Source organism: Pseudonaja textilis, chromosome 5 (genome assembly GCF_049901715.1).
Source record: "Pseudonaja textilis isolate UNSWEBS1 chromosome 5, rPseTex1.2, whole genome shotgun sequence".
NCBI lineage: Eukaryota > Metazoa > Chordata > Lepidosauria > Squamata > Elapidae > Pseudonaja > Pseudonaja textilis.
In genome coordinates this window covers 2,158,927-2,175,831 of record NC_141994.1, presented here as the reverse complement: position 1 = coordinate 2,175,831, position 16,905 = coordinate 2,158,927, and the positions used below count along the sequence as shown (strand labels likewise).

General features: G+C 41.2%; 1 protein-coding gene across 2 annotated transcripts; it reads right to left on the bottom strand.

Moving 5' to 3' along the window:
• Positions 1-2,795: 2,795 nt before the first annotated feature.
• ZCRB1 (zinc finger CCHC-type and RNA binding motif containing 1) lies at positions 2,796-16,887 on the bottom strand. Of its 2 annotated transcripts, XM_087933981.1 has the most exons (9): positions 16,625-16,862; positions 15,782-15,961; positions 14,329-14,419; positions 14,151-14,179; positions 10,021-10,132; positions 9,839-9,946; positions 9,469-9,578; positions 9,287-9,359; positions 2,796-3,019 (listed from the first exon to the last, which is right to left on the bottom strand). In XM_087933981.1, the coding sequence occupies exons 3-9, from the start codon at positions 14,410-14,412 to the stop codon at positions 2,891-2,893; spliced, it is 645 nt and encodes a 214-aa protein (XP_087790107.1). In that variant the 5' UTR covers positions 14,413-14,419; positions 15,782-15,961; positions 16,625-16,862; the 3' UTR covers positions 2,796-2,890. The 2 variants fall into 2 exon arrangements, with proteins under 2 accessions (XP_087790107.1, XP_087790106.1); XM_087933980.1 differs by lacking the exon at positions 15,782-15,961 and having other exon boundaries at positions 16,625-16,887.
• Positions 16,888-16,905: the final 18 nt, after the last annotated feature.

Genomic DNA, 16,905 nt, shown 5'->3' with positions numbered 1-16,905 from the left:
GGTTCTAATTTATATGAAAGCTGGAACGTGACCATGGAAGCAAAAGCAAGGATAGAGAAAACTCGAACAGCATTCTTCAAAATGAAAACGGTTGTTTGCAGTCACGACATAAGCCTAAGATTGAACATAGTCAGATGTTACATCTTTTCTGTCCTGCTCTGTGGAGTAGAGTTGGTCTCTGACAGAAAACCACTTGAAAAGACTAGAAGCATTTGAAATGTGGATTTTCAGACAGCTATTACATATAAGCTGGGTTGACAAAATCAGAAATGAGGTGGTGATAAGCTAAATAAGCCCAAGAAAGCCAACGGAAATAATCAAAACAATAAAAAAGTGAAAGTTAGAATATTTTGGACATGTGATATGACATCCGGGAAAATATGGCATACTTCACTTAATCCTCCAGGGAAAGACTGAATGCAAATGAGGTCAACCAAGCAGATCTTTTGAAACTTTTTTAACTGAACGTAAGAGATTTTTTATTCCAATTTTTAATTATTCAAATCTGGCAAGATAAAGTCACAGTGAGAAAATGTATATCCTGCTGTTATAGTCTAAACACGGTAGAATCAGCAAGATGACATTTTTAATGTAAAATTATGATGTTCGTTTATTAAGATAGTGCTCAAAGTCATAATTAAATTTTCTGGCCACATTTCCAATATTTCCTTCTTTATCCTGAAATATGTATAAAATTTTGCACTTTCAATTTTCAGAAAGTATTTACTTTTGTAGAGCAGCGACAAAAACAAAATATCTAAAACTATCCACTAAAAGAAAGGTAAAACATATATGTGTGTGTGTGTGTATGTATGTGTGTATATATATATATATATATGTGTGTGTGTGTGTGTGTGTGTGTGTTTATATATTTTCTTAAGTTTTCGCGGGTACTTACATGTACGGTATTCGGCTTTGTTCGGGTATTTTCCCACGTCATTATAGTTGTGCTTTTAAAGTTGTATCAACGTTTCGGCAGAATCTCATCTGCCATCATCAGGCTTCTGTATTGTGTTCGTCTGTGAGTCAGACTTTTACAGTGGTTTCAGATTTAAATTTGGGGCAGCCTATTGCTGTGCCAGAATGGTTTTTTCTTCACCCTGATTGGTTGGGAGTCTTGGTCTGTGTTTATTGGTCTTGGAGTTTGCTGTGTTCTGCTTGATTGGTGTTTCTAATATCTTCTGTCTGTTTTTTGGCTCTTTTTGTATCTTGATTGGCTGGCAACATTGTGTTACTTTATTGGAGGCCTTTAGTGCAGTTTGGCTCTGGGTAAATGGACCACTATCATTAGTTAGGAAGACCAATAGAAGAATAAGTACCCGCCTGGATGAACACAAAAATGCAGTCAAAAAGCTGGAACACACTTCCTCACTAGTCTAACACATGGAAGCCACAGGTCATAGCATCGACTTCAATGGCACCAAAACCCTAACCACCATTGAAAACCCCAGCCACAGAATCATCAGAGAAGCCATAGAGATTGAAAAAAGACCAGAAAGCATGAATAGAAGAGATGATTCCACCAGACTGTCAATCATTTGGAAGCCTGCACTCACAAACAAAAAAATCTCCACACCACAAGCCAGGCAAACACCTGGGCACAGACAGATCCCCCCTGATACCTCCAGCTCAAACACACCCCAACCAGGCACCCAGATGAAACCTAGCTTCCTAACTAATGATAGCGGTCCATTTACCCAGAGCCAAGCTGCACTAAAGGCCTCCAATAAAGTAACACAATGTTGCCAGCCAATCAAGAGACAAAAAGAGCCAAAAAACAGACAGGAGATATTAGAAACACCAATCAATCAGAACATAGCAAACTCCAAGACCAATAAACACAGACCAAGAATCCCAACCAATCAGGGTGAAGAAAAAACCATTCTGGCACAGCAGTAGGCTAGCCCCAAATTTAAAACAGAAATGGCTGTGAAAGTCTGACTCACAGATGAAAACAATACAGAAGCCTGATGATGGCAGATGAGATTCTGCCGAAACGTTGCTACAAATTTAAATGCACAACTACAATGACGTGGGAAAATACCCGAACAAAGCCGAACGCCATAAATACATACACACACACACACACACACACACACACACACACACACACTCATTCTGAGCAATATAACCCAGACTCAAACAGTTTTTCCTACAGAGAAAAAAAATAAAATCCACTACTTAACTTACCTGAGCAAACAAGCCTCTCTAGATTCCAAATCGTGGAATACATTACCACCAAAGGAACAATTGGCTCCTTGTGTTGAGGATGGCCTAGCATAACTCCATTTCATGTTTTTTTCCAGTGAGACCCGTCTGTTAGGGCAACCTGGTCTATCCAATTATGGGACGGAGCACAGTGCCTCCGCTTTTGCCTTTCAGCCCCAATCCAGGAGTCTCTGCAGGCAGTCACTTTTGTGACAAACTATTTTTGGGTTGAATTTATTTTTATCGACAATAAAGGGAGACTAGTATAGATCTATTTTAAGCTACTTATCTCTCATCAGCTAGCCATACCCAAGTAGCCCGGGTTTGAATTTATTTCTTTGTTGGCAAACATAAATTCAACATAAATTTCAACTGAATCTTCAAATCATAGGATAGCTACAGGACATCCATGTTCTATTACGTTGTAGATTTTTTTCCATCTTGTTTTAATTTTTCAAATATATTTTAGTTTTAGTTGCTCATGTATGTTATCTGCAGTCAATCAGATGGAATGCTATATAAATGACAAATTTTAAAGAATATAACAACTGAAATAACAGTATGAAATGAACATAATACTATAGACGTTTAGTGCTTTCAAGTTACATTTTAATTACAAGAGTGAGATCACAGTTAACAACAGTAATCTTATTTCATAAAGTATATTTACATAGTATTCGTATCAGTCACTAAGTTCTTCCTCATCACTGAAATATGCACTTTTTTTGATGCGTGGTCGTCTTGAATCAGACGTGGAGGCCTCACCAGCATTTTGAATTGAACTTTGCTGTTCTTCTTCAATTTTGGCTTGCTGCGAGGTAATTGCATAAAGCAAAAACGGGAAACAAAATTATATTAAATTCTGTAACACACTCTCTCCAAAATTGAGAGGCGCAGTTGGTTTGCTTCATCCCTGTAATTTTTATTATTTTGAGCCGTACTATCCGATGGGTTAAATTACAAAGTATTTATTAAAGGAAAGACAAAACAACAACAGTGCCTTCTTTCCTCAACTCATCATGAGTTAGAATATTGTCTTTTAACTGGTTTATCATAGTGTTTGTGGCTATGTTCACAGATAACAGTGAACCAAATCACAGTGGCTGCACATAAGTCACACCATGATAGGATGGGTTGGGATGAGATGAGATGGGATCTTTATTGTCACTTTTTTCTGTGAACACACTGGCACACATTAAAAAGTGAAATTCTGATGCTCGCTCTCAAAAGAAAATAAATATATACACATACACATACGCTATACATATGAATACACACACGCACATCAACCCATTTTGAATACGTAGCAGAAAAAAAGAATCTTCAGAGTGATACAATGTTATTATACAATCTAGTTGTTCTGCTTTGGATACCATGAAGCCTCCTCCCAGAAGATAACAAAGAAAACTGATCACGGAGAGAATGTGTAGCATCGCTGACAATATTGCGAACCCTGGTCAAGCAGCGCTTATATGCCACGTCCTGAATAGAAGGAGCAAGCATCCAATAATCTTTTCTGCCGTCCTCACCACTCTCTACACAACCTTCCGTCCGTAACAGTAAGACCATACGACAAGATGCTTTCAACCATCCTTCTATAGAAAGTGGTGAAGAACCACCACAGCACAAGAGAAGCGAGCACTCTGCAAAACCAGAGCTACAAATGCTGCAACCATCTACATGTTCTACCCAACATGTGGCAGAACATTCCATGGCCGTATAGGCCTTACCAGCCACCTGCAGACACACCATGGACAGCCCACAACCTGTTAGACGTCAAGGTAGTCTTCGAACACGATGGACGCACATCATCATCATAGAGAATGGTAAGGATGCGGTAAGGAAGATGTGTTCTTATCTTGTGTGATACATGATATCAATAGAAGAGAAATATAGGTAGCTCAGGGTTGAACTGTGGAATCTAAGTGCTCTCTTGACTTTTTGGTGGCAAATCTTTCCTTTCCAGATTCGATAATACCACCAGTGCTACTTGAATGATGGGTGGGATCTGCTTGCCTTGCTATTGATGGTGGAGATGTAGAAAGTTTCTTAATTAGGATATTGTTTCCTGCTTGCTTGTTTATTCCAGTAGTTCTTTATACGGTATAATTTTCTGCTTGATTGCCTCTCATGTTAATCCTTAATCTCCTTACTAATCCTTAATCTCTTTACTACACATACACAAAAATAAATGTGTGTGTGTGTGTGTGTATACCTATCTGTACTATGAATAATATATACAACACAATACTCCTTAATCTCACAAAACATGGACAGATTTAACTATAGCTTCAGCCGGAAAACCGCATCCTAGACCAAGATAAAGGGAATTTACTAGGGAATTCCTGGAGCCTTGACACTCAGACAAATATGCCATCAATACATACCGTGTTTCTCCAACAATACGCCCCACCCCCCAAATAGGAAGGCCCAGCATATTTTTTAGGCATAAAATGAAATTAAGCCCCTCCCACCAAATTTACGCCTATTTTAAAACATGTAAAATGGGGGGAAGGGCGGGGGGGCCTTGCTGTTAGGAGCGCCGTGCGGGCAGCCATGCCTCGCCACCAGCTGCTCCTAATGGCCGATCATGGCAGAGCACAGAGAACTCCCTACTCCCGCCAAGTACCTTTGCTGCAGACCCGGATATGGTGCTGCCGGCCAGGTCAGCGGGTGGGCGGCGGCGGTGTGGATGTCAGCCTTGGCGGGGCACCCACCACCTATGCTTCCTCTTGGAGTGTCCTCTTCTGATTGGAGCGTCGCCGCTGCATTTGGAGCTGCTGCCGCCACATTTGGAGCACCAAATGCAGCGGTGACACTCCAAATGCGGCGGCGGTAGCTCCAAACGGAAGAGGACACTCCAAGAGGAAGCAGCAGCAGTGGGCACCCCACTGAGGCCAACATCCATGCCGCCGCCACCCACCCGCCTCCCTGAGGATGCAAGGGGGGGAATTAAGTCACCCCGAAAAGACGTCCTAGCCGTTTTTTCGAGGCTCAAAGAAAATAAGACCCGACCTTATTTTATGAGAAACACGGTACATAGGGATAAACCACATTTATATACCACTCAAAAGAAACAATATAAAAGCTAAGGAGGAAACAAAAGGTAAGAACACATTGGCTCTGGTACATGTAATCCTCAATTTACAACAGTTCATTTACTGACCATTAGAAATTACGATGACAGCGAAAAAGTGACTTACAACCATTTTTCACACTTATGACCACTGGTCATGTGATTTATATTTGGATGCTTGACAACTGATTTACGTTTATGATGGTTTTAGTGTCCTGGGTCATGTGATCACCTTTTGCAACCTTCTGACAAGCAAAATCAATGGGGACTTAACCATGTTATTAGTGTGTTTCCCTGAAAATAAGCCCTAGCCTGATATTTTGGGGTGGGCCTAATTTAAGCCCTACCGCACAAATAAGCTCAGGGGATAGGCATGGCTAGCACAGGAGGCGGCACACCGACAGTGTCTGGCAGCAGCTGCAGCCCGCCGGCCCCATGGCGCCATGCAGGTAAGTCGGACAACAGAGGCAGAGGAAAGACAGGTGATCTGGATGTGCTGCACGGCTGCCTGGCGCACGGGAGGCTTGTGCAGTAGCAGGCAGAGGCATGGGGGAGGCAGGTGATTTTGATGCGCGGACAGAGCGGGTGGTGCATGGGGATCACCTGCCTCCCAGTCCCATGTCTCTGCTTCCGCCTAGCTCCACTGCGTACTTTTTGCCCAGAGGGAGACCGGAAGCTTTGTCTGCTTGCAAACGGGGCATTTTGAAATGGGGCAATTAGCTTTGAAACAGAGCAATTAGTTCAATAAATAAATCGGGGAAGCATGATAATTTAACAACTGATTCTGTTTGGGATCAATTATGATTGTAAATCAAGGACTACCTATCAAGGCCAGATAAGCAGGGATTAACAGCAGATATCAATCAAGCAGAAAATAACTTAATCAAGGAACATGAAACCAAACGTTACTCTGCCTCGACAATCCTGATCAGTAAAAGAAATGGCCACAAATTAGAAATACACATCTATTCAAAACACCCCGTACTATCCAACTGCTCCATTACCGAAGTAACACACATTACCAAGCCTCACAACAGGAACTGTGTAAAAACATTTTTCAAATGAGCACAAATGCATTCCAGCAACCCAGAACACTAAAAAAGAAAAAATACTGCCTCTTCATCTTCCGATAAAATGGATACCCATTCAACTCTATTGAAAAGGAAAAAAAAAACCGGACTCCTCACCCCACTGTGATAGCATTACCAACACAAGCTACGACAAGGATAATATTGCTACACATCAAAATATCTCAGAAACAACCTGCAGATTATTACAAACACCCAGCATCACCATAACCTACGAAACTAACTAAAGCCCTCCAAAATGTCGTAAGTCAACCAGATGGCCTAGTAGCCCAAGGACAAAGAACAGGACTTACCTACAGCATATATTGTAAGGACTGTAACAGTCACTGTGTAGGACTAACAAGAAAGGCAAAACGTCAGGAGACCATATCCGTGAGCACCAACTAGCAGTCAGAAGATACGATAAAAACTCCTTAACGCAGAAAGAGACTCAGCTAGGAAACTGTGAGCATACTAGACCAAACAAAATTCCTCAAAGCTAGGGAATTCTTGGAAGTTTGGCACTCTTGACATCAGCCACCAATAGGCACATTTACACACCATTCAAAGGAGACAATAAAAAAGCTGAAGGAAACAGAACTATCACATTTTTTTTTCCTGCAACCAACAGCCAGATAAGCAGAAACTTTCATTGCATGGAGGTTGGAGGCATCAAAGTGCTTCCAGGTTGAAAGGATCAGCTGGTGACATTATTGTTGCCCAGGGGATACCCAGTTGGGGGCTCATTTCACGTCCTCAGCGGGAGCTGGAGCAAAGGACAGGAGATCATCTTGCCCTAGGAGAGCACTGGTCAGGTCTCAAACATGAACTTGCTGCTTGTCAAGCCAGCGTCCTAACCATGCAAGCCATTCTTAAGCAGGGATTAATACCCTGTGTAAACAACCAAGCTGAAAAAAAATCAAGCAGAAACAATACCCTAAACAATGAACTTCCAATATAGTTCCTTGTGGTGTATGTACATGTGTCCTTGTGATATATGTTCATATGTGCTCATCCCTTAATCCCACACACATGGCCAATGTGCACAGGATCATATATACCAGTGATGGCGAACCTTTTGGTTGTGGTGTGCTGAAAGTGTGCACGTGCGTAACAGCATGTGCGTGTGCCGGCACCCACAATGCAATGCGCCTCGTCCTCCCTGCTCATGTGCACGCAACACCCCCCTTACCTGCACTGCACATGCACAGCTGATTTTCAGCCCGTTTGAGGCCGTTTTCGCCCTCTCGGAGGCTTGAGAGAAGCCTCTGCAGCCACAGGAGGCCGAAAAACGGGCCTTCCGGAAATACCAGAAGTGCCCATTTTCAGCATCCGGAGGGCCTCTGGAGCCCAAGGGAGGCTGTTTTCGCCTCCCGAAATACCGGAAGTGATAAAACAGGCCCCCTTTTCAGCCTCCAAAGGCTGCAGAGGCTTCCCTTGAGCCTCCGGGAGGGCGAAAACGGCCTCAAATGCGCCTAAAATCAGCTGGGAGGCACGTGCATGTGGCTCGCATGCCCACACAAATAGCTCTGCACCCCACCTATGGCACGCATGCCATAGGTTTGCCATCACGGATATATACTGTTCGTAGTACATTCATATATCCTTGTGATATATGACTCTAGTCTGTGTATGAAACCATGACTATTACTTGATAATTAAATCAGATTTCATATTAAATAAGAAACTCAAAAAGTAAGAAATAAACATTTTGCCATAATTCATAATCAATAAAGCTTATACCAAAAAGAGTTCTCCCTCCTAAACAGAAGGTAGGTTGTCTTTCAGTCACGTTCCTACCTCTGAAAATCTGCTCCATTTTATCCCATGAACACTTTAGAGATACTGGTTTACTATCTTAATTAATATTTTGAACATACAAGTAATCCCTGAGTTACGAGAATTCCCTTGGCAAACATTCAAAGTTATGTGATAAGCGCTCCCTAGCACTTGCAAACAAATGCCAAAACTGCGAATCTTCCAATACCACGGCAGTTGTTCGCCCTTGCAAACAACTGTAAAGGCTCTGCAACATTCGTCCCGGATGTTGCTGGCCGAAATTGAGCTTCTGAGGGATGGGTCTGCCGTCCATTTCAGTCAGCAACCTGCCAGGCAAGGCCTGCGGAGACCTGAACGGAACTGCAGAGGGGCGCACACAGCTGAGAGGCTGGAGAGTAGACTGCTTGTTAGATCTTCACAAGGTAAGTGACCCGGTGTGGCAGGTTGGGTGAGGGGGAAAGCAACTGTGGCGGAGCGTGAGGTATTTCAGTGGATTGGGGAGGCCTTGGGTGCTCTTAGCAGTTGGCCTGTTCCGTCACTAGGCCCCTCCATGGCCTTCCCCACTCTGAAATACCTCGTGTGCACTTAACGAGCCTTGCATTCAATTAGCAAATACATGGGCGAAAGGAGTGAGTGATCCCATTCAAGGTACGAGATTCACCCTCATGAATCATCAGGTTACAAATGGAATGGGCATTCATAACTTGAGGACTACCTGCATTTCTCAAAACACTACGTGGAACCATGTTCCAAAAACCCTAATTAATTTTTAACTAATTGCCATTATTTAAAACCAAAGGGGAAAACTCAATAGGCTTAATTCAGCTGTAAATAGAAGCAAATAACAACGTATATCAATTGGTGGCCTGAGAGGAGAAAGAGCGTATTTATAAAAGTGTATCCATTTTCTTAGAAATCAAGTATATTACGAATCATGATATACTATATATATATATATATATATCTATATCTATATCTATATCTATATCTATATCTATACAGAGACACATTCAGCTGAATGTATAAAACCTCTTATAAGAATCTTAGCGATTATTATACGAAAGAAGACATTAGAACAATCATTAAATGCAAGTTCTGAAGCCCTTAATTTGCTTTAAAAAGAAGAGAATAATGCAATAAATATTTATGTTAGTACCTGGAAAGCTATAGCTTGACTGAGACTGTCAAGAGCCGGATCTTCACCCTCATCTTCACTTTCTTCTTCTTCTCTGAACAGCACAAAGGAAACGGGAAAACCCACATACATTGAATTGTACAGAACAGGCACTTAAATCAGTACGTGAGAATGGGAATATGTGTTGTGCATATTTTACTCACATTTCTTCTTGTTCAATTACTTTTTTCCTTTTCTTTTTATCTTTCTTTTTGGGAGGTTCACGTTCTCCTAGCATGTTTTTAGGACACGCATAACTTAAATGTCCTATTTCCTTAAGAGAAAGCAAATACTATTGAACAAGGTGAACTTGGAGAATATTACTTTTTACTTCTTCATAAATTTACCTTGTAAACAGTAGAGTTCTATTCATTTATAATTACTCTTGGAAAATGTAGCATTGTATATAGTTTAAAAAAATTATCTTAACTGACTGTACCAATTGATAACCATTGGTATGTAGTTTCAGTGGATGGCATTAGCATAAGAACATGGCAAAACAAATATTTTGTTGGGACATCAACATTTACTCACTCCACATTCGTAACATTTTGACTTGTCATAGTAATTTCTCCTTCGGATGAATTCTGCAGCTCTTCCATTATCAATAGCGATACTTGCTTTTATTACTCTTCCAAATAGCTAAAAAAAAAAAATACAATTTTAGTTTTCAGAATATCTCAAAACTTACTTAATAACATACCCTTGTCACTTACTTGTTTATTATTAAGTGCCCGAGAACAGTTCTGTGCTGACTCTTTATCCAAGAACAAAATAAATGCAACACCTTTACTTCTTCGTGTGTCTTTGTCTTTCATAATTGTAACTCTGAAAAAAAAATATTAATATGTTCACGTACTATTACAAACAGAGAGGAAAGTTTTTCAGGTTGCCCATACTGGTTTTCATTCATTTCAAATTCCAGAAAAAGGGCAACTATCAAAATAAACACAGCATGAGAACATCCATAAAAACTACTAATGAAACTCAAATAATTTTCAATAAGGGACATTAGAGAAAAGGTTACTACATTAAACTCAAAGAATAGCCTTTATTGAGAATCATGATATATGAAAAGTGTTTCTAAAAAGAGAGACAAAACAATAAATCATGTCCTATTATTCATGTCCTATTTGTGAACTCCACATTACAAATGTATGCATAAGACTAAGATCAACAAGTGTACTATCAGAGCAGTATTCTCTTATTCTTTCTCATAAAAACATGCTTTCAGTTTTTCCTCTAAAATAAGCTTAAAATAAAAATCCGTAACGGTATTGCTTATTAAAATTCTAAATCTGTTTGACAGATTCTTATTCCAGTTGTTCAACCTAGCATTGCTGGAATGTAATAGGACCGAGATTTTATTGATATAAAAACCAGCCTGTTTACTGCCTAATACCTCTGTCCATAAAGATCCTTGGCACTCCAAGTATTTTGGACTTGGAAAACTTCAGCATACATACCATATTCAATGTAGTTCAGGATGTGATTGCGAACTATGACAGTTGTAGGCCTATTTAAAGTCTTAGATAGCAGACACCAAATAATCTATTAGCTGAATTTGGTTTCAGAACTGATGTGTGTGAAAAAAATGCAATTTATATTGGCCATTGTCTCTGATCATTTCCCCCCAAACCTCTAAAGATCTTCTCTAAGCTTATTTATTTTAGGAACCAAAAATAGTTTAGATATAAAAACAATTGTTTCTAATTGTTCCAAATTAGAACAATATCCAAAGCCTTAGGGAAACTTTGGCAGTAGGGATATTGGTGAAGTGTAACTCTCAATATCCCCTCTTCATTGATCTTGCTAGCTGGACTGCTAGGAGATAGTTTAACCTTTTATGAAATGTCAAAAAATTTGCATTCCTGCCGTGCAAGGAAGAGCACAAAATGTAAAGTGACCAAGACCAGATAATACTTTACAGTTCAACTCACGATTTATTCTGTGGCAATGATGGTCAATAAAATAACTTCTTAAACTGGTTAAATAGTGACAGAAGTTCAGAAAGTTTATGGATCATTGTATTAAACAGTGGCATATTCTTTCTATTTAGACTTAAGATCAGATGGATGGATAGATTACCATATTTTTCAGATTATAAAACACAATCCCCCCCAAGTAGATAGAAATGTCTGGGAGTCTTATAGAGCGAATGTTTCGGAAGCCCGGCCCAGCCGCCAGCCCCCACCCTTCGGCCTCTGCCTCCCAACGATTTGCCTCTTTGTAGCAAACAGCCTGGTCAGCTTCAGCGCAGCCTGATTTAGCACAAGCAGCTGATGGGCAGTTGGATCTGCCTCCTGAAATACCAATGATCAGCTGTTCCAGGCGGTGGGGATCGCCGCTGCTGCCACCCATCGCCACTGCCACCTATTGCCGCCTCTGCGTGCCCCATTTCCGACCTCCGCGCATTCCGTTTTTCAGCTTCCGCACGTTCAGTTTTTGGCCCGTACCAGACAGCAGGGATAAGTGGCAGCGGCGGTGGGAAAATCACATGTGCCTGGTGGTTCTGCTTCACCATTAAACCGTCCTTCCAAGCAGCCTCCATGTTTCCAGTGTCTTTCTTCCCACTTGGAACTGAACCCAGATGGACATTCCCTCCAACAATTTGGCACCCCAAAGATGGGACTCCAAGCTAACCTTACCAATGGACCTGGCCAGGTAAGCCTCCCTTGCCAGCAGCAGACCCATTGAATCTGGGTGAATTTTCCTGGACCTTGGCTACTTGGAAAAGGGTTTTAAAAGGGGTTTGAGTGTTGAGTTCGAAGGCTGCTTGGAAGGAAGGTGAGTACCTCTAAATTTTAATTTCATAGCCCAGAAAAATGAGGGAAATGTGTGTATGTCTCTGTGTGTGTGAGTGAGGGGATCCTTCTCCCTATCACAGCTGGATCTTGCTTCCTCTGTGCCTTTTCCAACCACAGAAAGCAGAACCTGAAAAGTAGAGGGGTCAGGCCAGAGCACAGGACCTTCTGTAAGGGAAAGGGGAGTGTGTGTGAAAGTGGAGGGGAAAAGTGAACGAGAGAGTTGAACTGGGGCAACTAGCTGGGAAGTCTCTGAGCAAAGCCCTAAAAAGGAGGGGTCCTTACTTCTGAGAAGCAAGGAGAGGTCCTCCTGGACTTTAGTGAGTCCAAAAATTGAGGCGGGAAAAGGAAAATGGCCAGGGAAGGAATGCCCATACTCACTGTGGGGAGCAGCAGAGTCCTCCGGGACCCCTTTTTGGTCTAAAAACTGAGATGGGGGCAAGAGTTTCACTATTAAGCCCAAGATTTGCCGGCACGAATTGAATCCCTACATCGGAAGGGGAACCATGGGATGCTCTAGCTCAAGAGTCAGGGTAGGCTCCCTGGGAGAAGACCTGATTGACACCTGGGACAAAAAGAGGCAGTTACCTGTCCAGGTGGGCATGAAAAAAGAAAAAGGTCCCTTCTAAGTGTTATTCTGTTATTCTGACACCTTTTCTCAGGACATCTACTCAGAGTTTGGCATCAGTTTTCATGACTGAGCAGGGGGTTGGACTAGAAGACCTCCATGGTCACTGAGGCCCTTTTGGCCTTTACTTTCCAGATCATTTCTAATTCCTCCTTCAGGCCTGGTATTTCTCCAGCTTCTCATACTCTTTTCTTCTTGATGTTTGTCACTCGGCACCACTCACATCTATCATCACTGTTGCCCTCTGGTCTTTGTCTATTTACCATGGTGTCTCGTTGATTGACTAGTATCTAAGGTGTTAGTCTGAGCTCTGAGTCTGGCAATTTTATTGCAAATGTTGTATCCCAATTCAATGAGACATCCTCAGTGCATTTTGAATTGTGCTGGTCTCAGAATACGGGTCTTTAAATACCTCTTGTTTTTTATGAGATACAAATTAGTCTGAACGTTGTTTGTTTGGGTATTTCTGAGTCATGGTCTGATTTCGAACTGTTTGATTGGCTGGCTGTTGTTGCTGGGCTATAGTTAAATACCCTCCATGTGATGCAGATTAGGATTAGAGTGGTTTATGTGGGTGCTTCTGAGTCATGGTCTGTTTTTGGCTTGTTTGATAGTTTGAGTGGCTGGCTGTTACCGACACATGGTCTGATTTCTTGTGATGGGTTCTAATTTTGTTGCTGCGTAGTGGGGTGCCTGTTTTTTTCGTTTGGCTAGTATCTACCTCTCCATCTGGATATATATGCCAAAAGCACACCTTGCTTGTCATGTACAACTGTCTTCTTGCTTGTATGGCACTATATTTTTACAACATACCACACTAAATACCATAACAAGAAATGGTAAAATAAGAACTTTTGAAGATCCATGCCCCCTAAAATATTTTTATAGTAAGTTCATATAGGAGTGGCAGTAACATCGTCTTAGTATCCTATGTTAAGGTCTTGGGATTTAAGAGTCGACCAGCAGTGAAGCTGATGCAATATAGGCTGATGCAAAAAGAATGACTCAGAATATCATGAGTATTTCCCTTTAAGACTGGGGATGGGTCCTACCCCTTTAAGAGGTGTTTCTATAAAGGCAGCCATTAGAGGGCATGTCCTCTCTCCTTGTGCCCGGTATCCATTGCAGAAGTTCTTTGTGTAGAGTTAAGAAGAAGAAAGATTTCTTGGAAGGTATTTTGCCTACCACGTATATGTCTGTATATAACTGCTGTATATAAACCACTGTTAAATGTCTAAGTCTCTGTGGGCTGTGTTTTGCTCCTGGGTTGTCTCATAATGGTAGTCGCGCTGCAAACGCTCTGACATCCTATTACAAAAATTGCACATGTCAAAAGATCTTGTTAAATCGAGGGTGTTGGTGTTATTAGACACATTAAAGAATAAGCTGCATACAATTTGATATTTATACTTACTTAACTACTTTCCCATATTTTGAAAAAATCTGAAAAGAGAGAAAAATATATAGTTTAGATTAGATATAAAAACAGGAAAGTAAATTCTTTACAAAATATATATAAATATAAATGCTCTATGATTATTCACACAATTAGATAGATTCAATTCTAATGTTTAATTTTAAAGTATACTTACTCTGTATAAGTCATTGTTTGTCAATGAAAAGGGCAAATTAGATACATAAACTGTGCTTTTGCTTGGTGCTAATCCTCCACTCATATTTTTTCTAGAAACAAAAAAGAAAATGTCATGTGAAAAGGAAGCCTCAAATTAAAAATATACAGGGTAATTTCGCAACAATCTTACCTACCCTGAACATAATAGTGTTTAACAATGAAAACAATTATGGCAGAAAAAAGATGGTTAGGTTTTGTGCCACTTTGTTACACTTTTTCCAATGTTTATCTTTAGGGAACAAATTTCCTTCCTACTTTCTGCATTCCCTTCAATTTATGCAAGGAAATACTAATCCTATTCACATAGACCATGAGCTAAGAATTCTAATTAATTCTGCAATATAATCAAATATACCAACATATCTGGAAAACAACAGCGGCCAACAGGATGGAAGAGATCAATTATTCCAACATAAAACAAAGGAATAAATATGTTTACTGACACACACTGGATAATACTAGCTAAAGAATACTTCCAGTGGATACAGGTACTCCTTGACTTATGGCCACAATTGAGCCCAAAATGTTCTGTTATTGACGTGTTAAGTGAGTTTTGTCCCATTGTATGACCTTTCTTGCCACAGTTAATGAATCACTGCAGTTGTTAAGTTAGTAACACAATTGTTCAGTTAATCTGGCTTCTCCATTTACTTCGCTTGTCAGAGGTCACAAAATGTGATCGTATGACCCCAGGACACTGCAACAGTCATAAATATGAGTCAGTTGCCAAGCAGCTGAATTTTGATTATGTGACCATGGGAATGCCACAACAGTCGTAAGTGTGAAAAAGAACATAATTCACTTTTCTTCACTGTCATTGTAACTTTGAACGGTCAGTAAACAAACTGTTGTAAGTTGAGGACTACCTGTATGTACTTCCCTGAAAAAGAAATGCCTCTAACCGTATTGATTATATCAACGTGAGAGGTTCTTTTGGGGCGGGGGGGGGATGAGGTTGCTGGGTAAAACTTCAAATATTATTTTTCATATATTCTGTGGTTTAAATGGGAGGCGGCAATGGACAAGAAAATGAAGAAGAAGACAGTGAAGAAGTCTGTCTATGTGTATAAGGGAATTTAAATTTATTTCTTGACCTTCGTTAAAGAATCATCTTTTTTTTTGGTGAATGTATTAGAAGTCCGAAATAAACGAGCTTGTACATTGTTTTCAAAACTATGAATCTGTTTTTGCTTGCCAGGTTGGCAAAAGGGATGTTTTCAGAATGTTTTCAGTTGGGAACTCCTGCATTTTCCGACCTCAGACAAAATGAAGAAAGTTTTGTAAGTCTGAAATATGTTTAATGACGAACATTGGCAGGGAAGGTTTCAATGTGGGTAAAGGAAATAAATTTAAATGTAGCATTTACATTTTGTTCATGATAACTTGGTTATCACTCTTTGCTACCTACATACGTTTATCTTTGGAGGGCAAAGCGCTCCCAGAGGCATCAGCACGAAAGCAACATGTGATCAGGATGTGAGTCCCAGCCCTTTTGTATATGTGCTGCAACATCTGAGCTTGTATGAAATAGGTAGAAACTGCATTGCCACATTTTATCCTGCAGGTGCCTCCATGCCATCCTCCCTTTATTCCTAGTTCATTTGGGAAATAACACTGTTAGCAAAGGTATACATACCTAAATTCAATACTACTTACCAAAGGATTTTAAATGTTCCAATAACTTATCTATTATTTTGAAGAGGAAAAAGAGAGAGAGAGAGAAAAAACCTAAGGAGCAACCTGACAAGTCCCTCCCCACTATAGTTTGGGAGAAAAGTACGGTAGCTCGAGAAATGAATGCACAGAACTGCAGACTATGAATGGTCCGTCATTCTTTTGAGATACCTTATTTCTGCTAATCCATCATTCAGAAGAATACAGATCACCGTTCAACAGCAACTAGAGGCAACGCAAGGTCCTTGACAAAAAGGGAAGGCACCCGTTGACCCAGGAATTAGCCCAAGGCAGGGTCTCCAACCTTGGCGACTTGAACACTTGTGGACTTCAACTCCCAGAATTCCCCAGCCAGCTTCGCTGGCTGAGGAATTCTGGGAGTTGAAGTCCACAAGTGTTCAAGTCGCCAAGGTTGGCGACCCTGGCTCTAAGGAACCCGACCACTTCGTTCCCGGTAGGATGAGGCCATTGTGACAAGAATGAAAAACAACGGAGGCACGAAGGCGGGGTCGAAGAGGACCCATAGTGTTTCCCTTCCTTTTATTCCGCCGCGGATCCAACCAAAACAGCCCGGCTCTTACCAGCCTCCGCTCTCGACGCTCTGCAAATGAGACGCGCGCGCGCGCTGGGGGGCCGCCCGTCAGGATAAGCGCAGGTGGAAGCAGCTCATTTGCACGCGGAGGGGAAAGGAACCGTGCAGCGCCGAGGCTTGCTATCTGCTCCTACGGCAACGCCAGCAAAGGCGCAGCTCCTCCCGCTCCTCCATTTTGCCCGGCGGTACTTGCGGCTTCCAACTTGTGGGCGGGACTCGGGAGTGGGAGGAGGAGGGAAAAAAAAAAAAAAAGGAACGGGGATGCCGTCG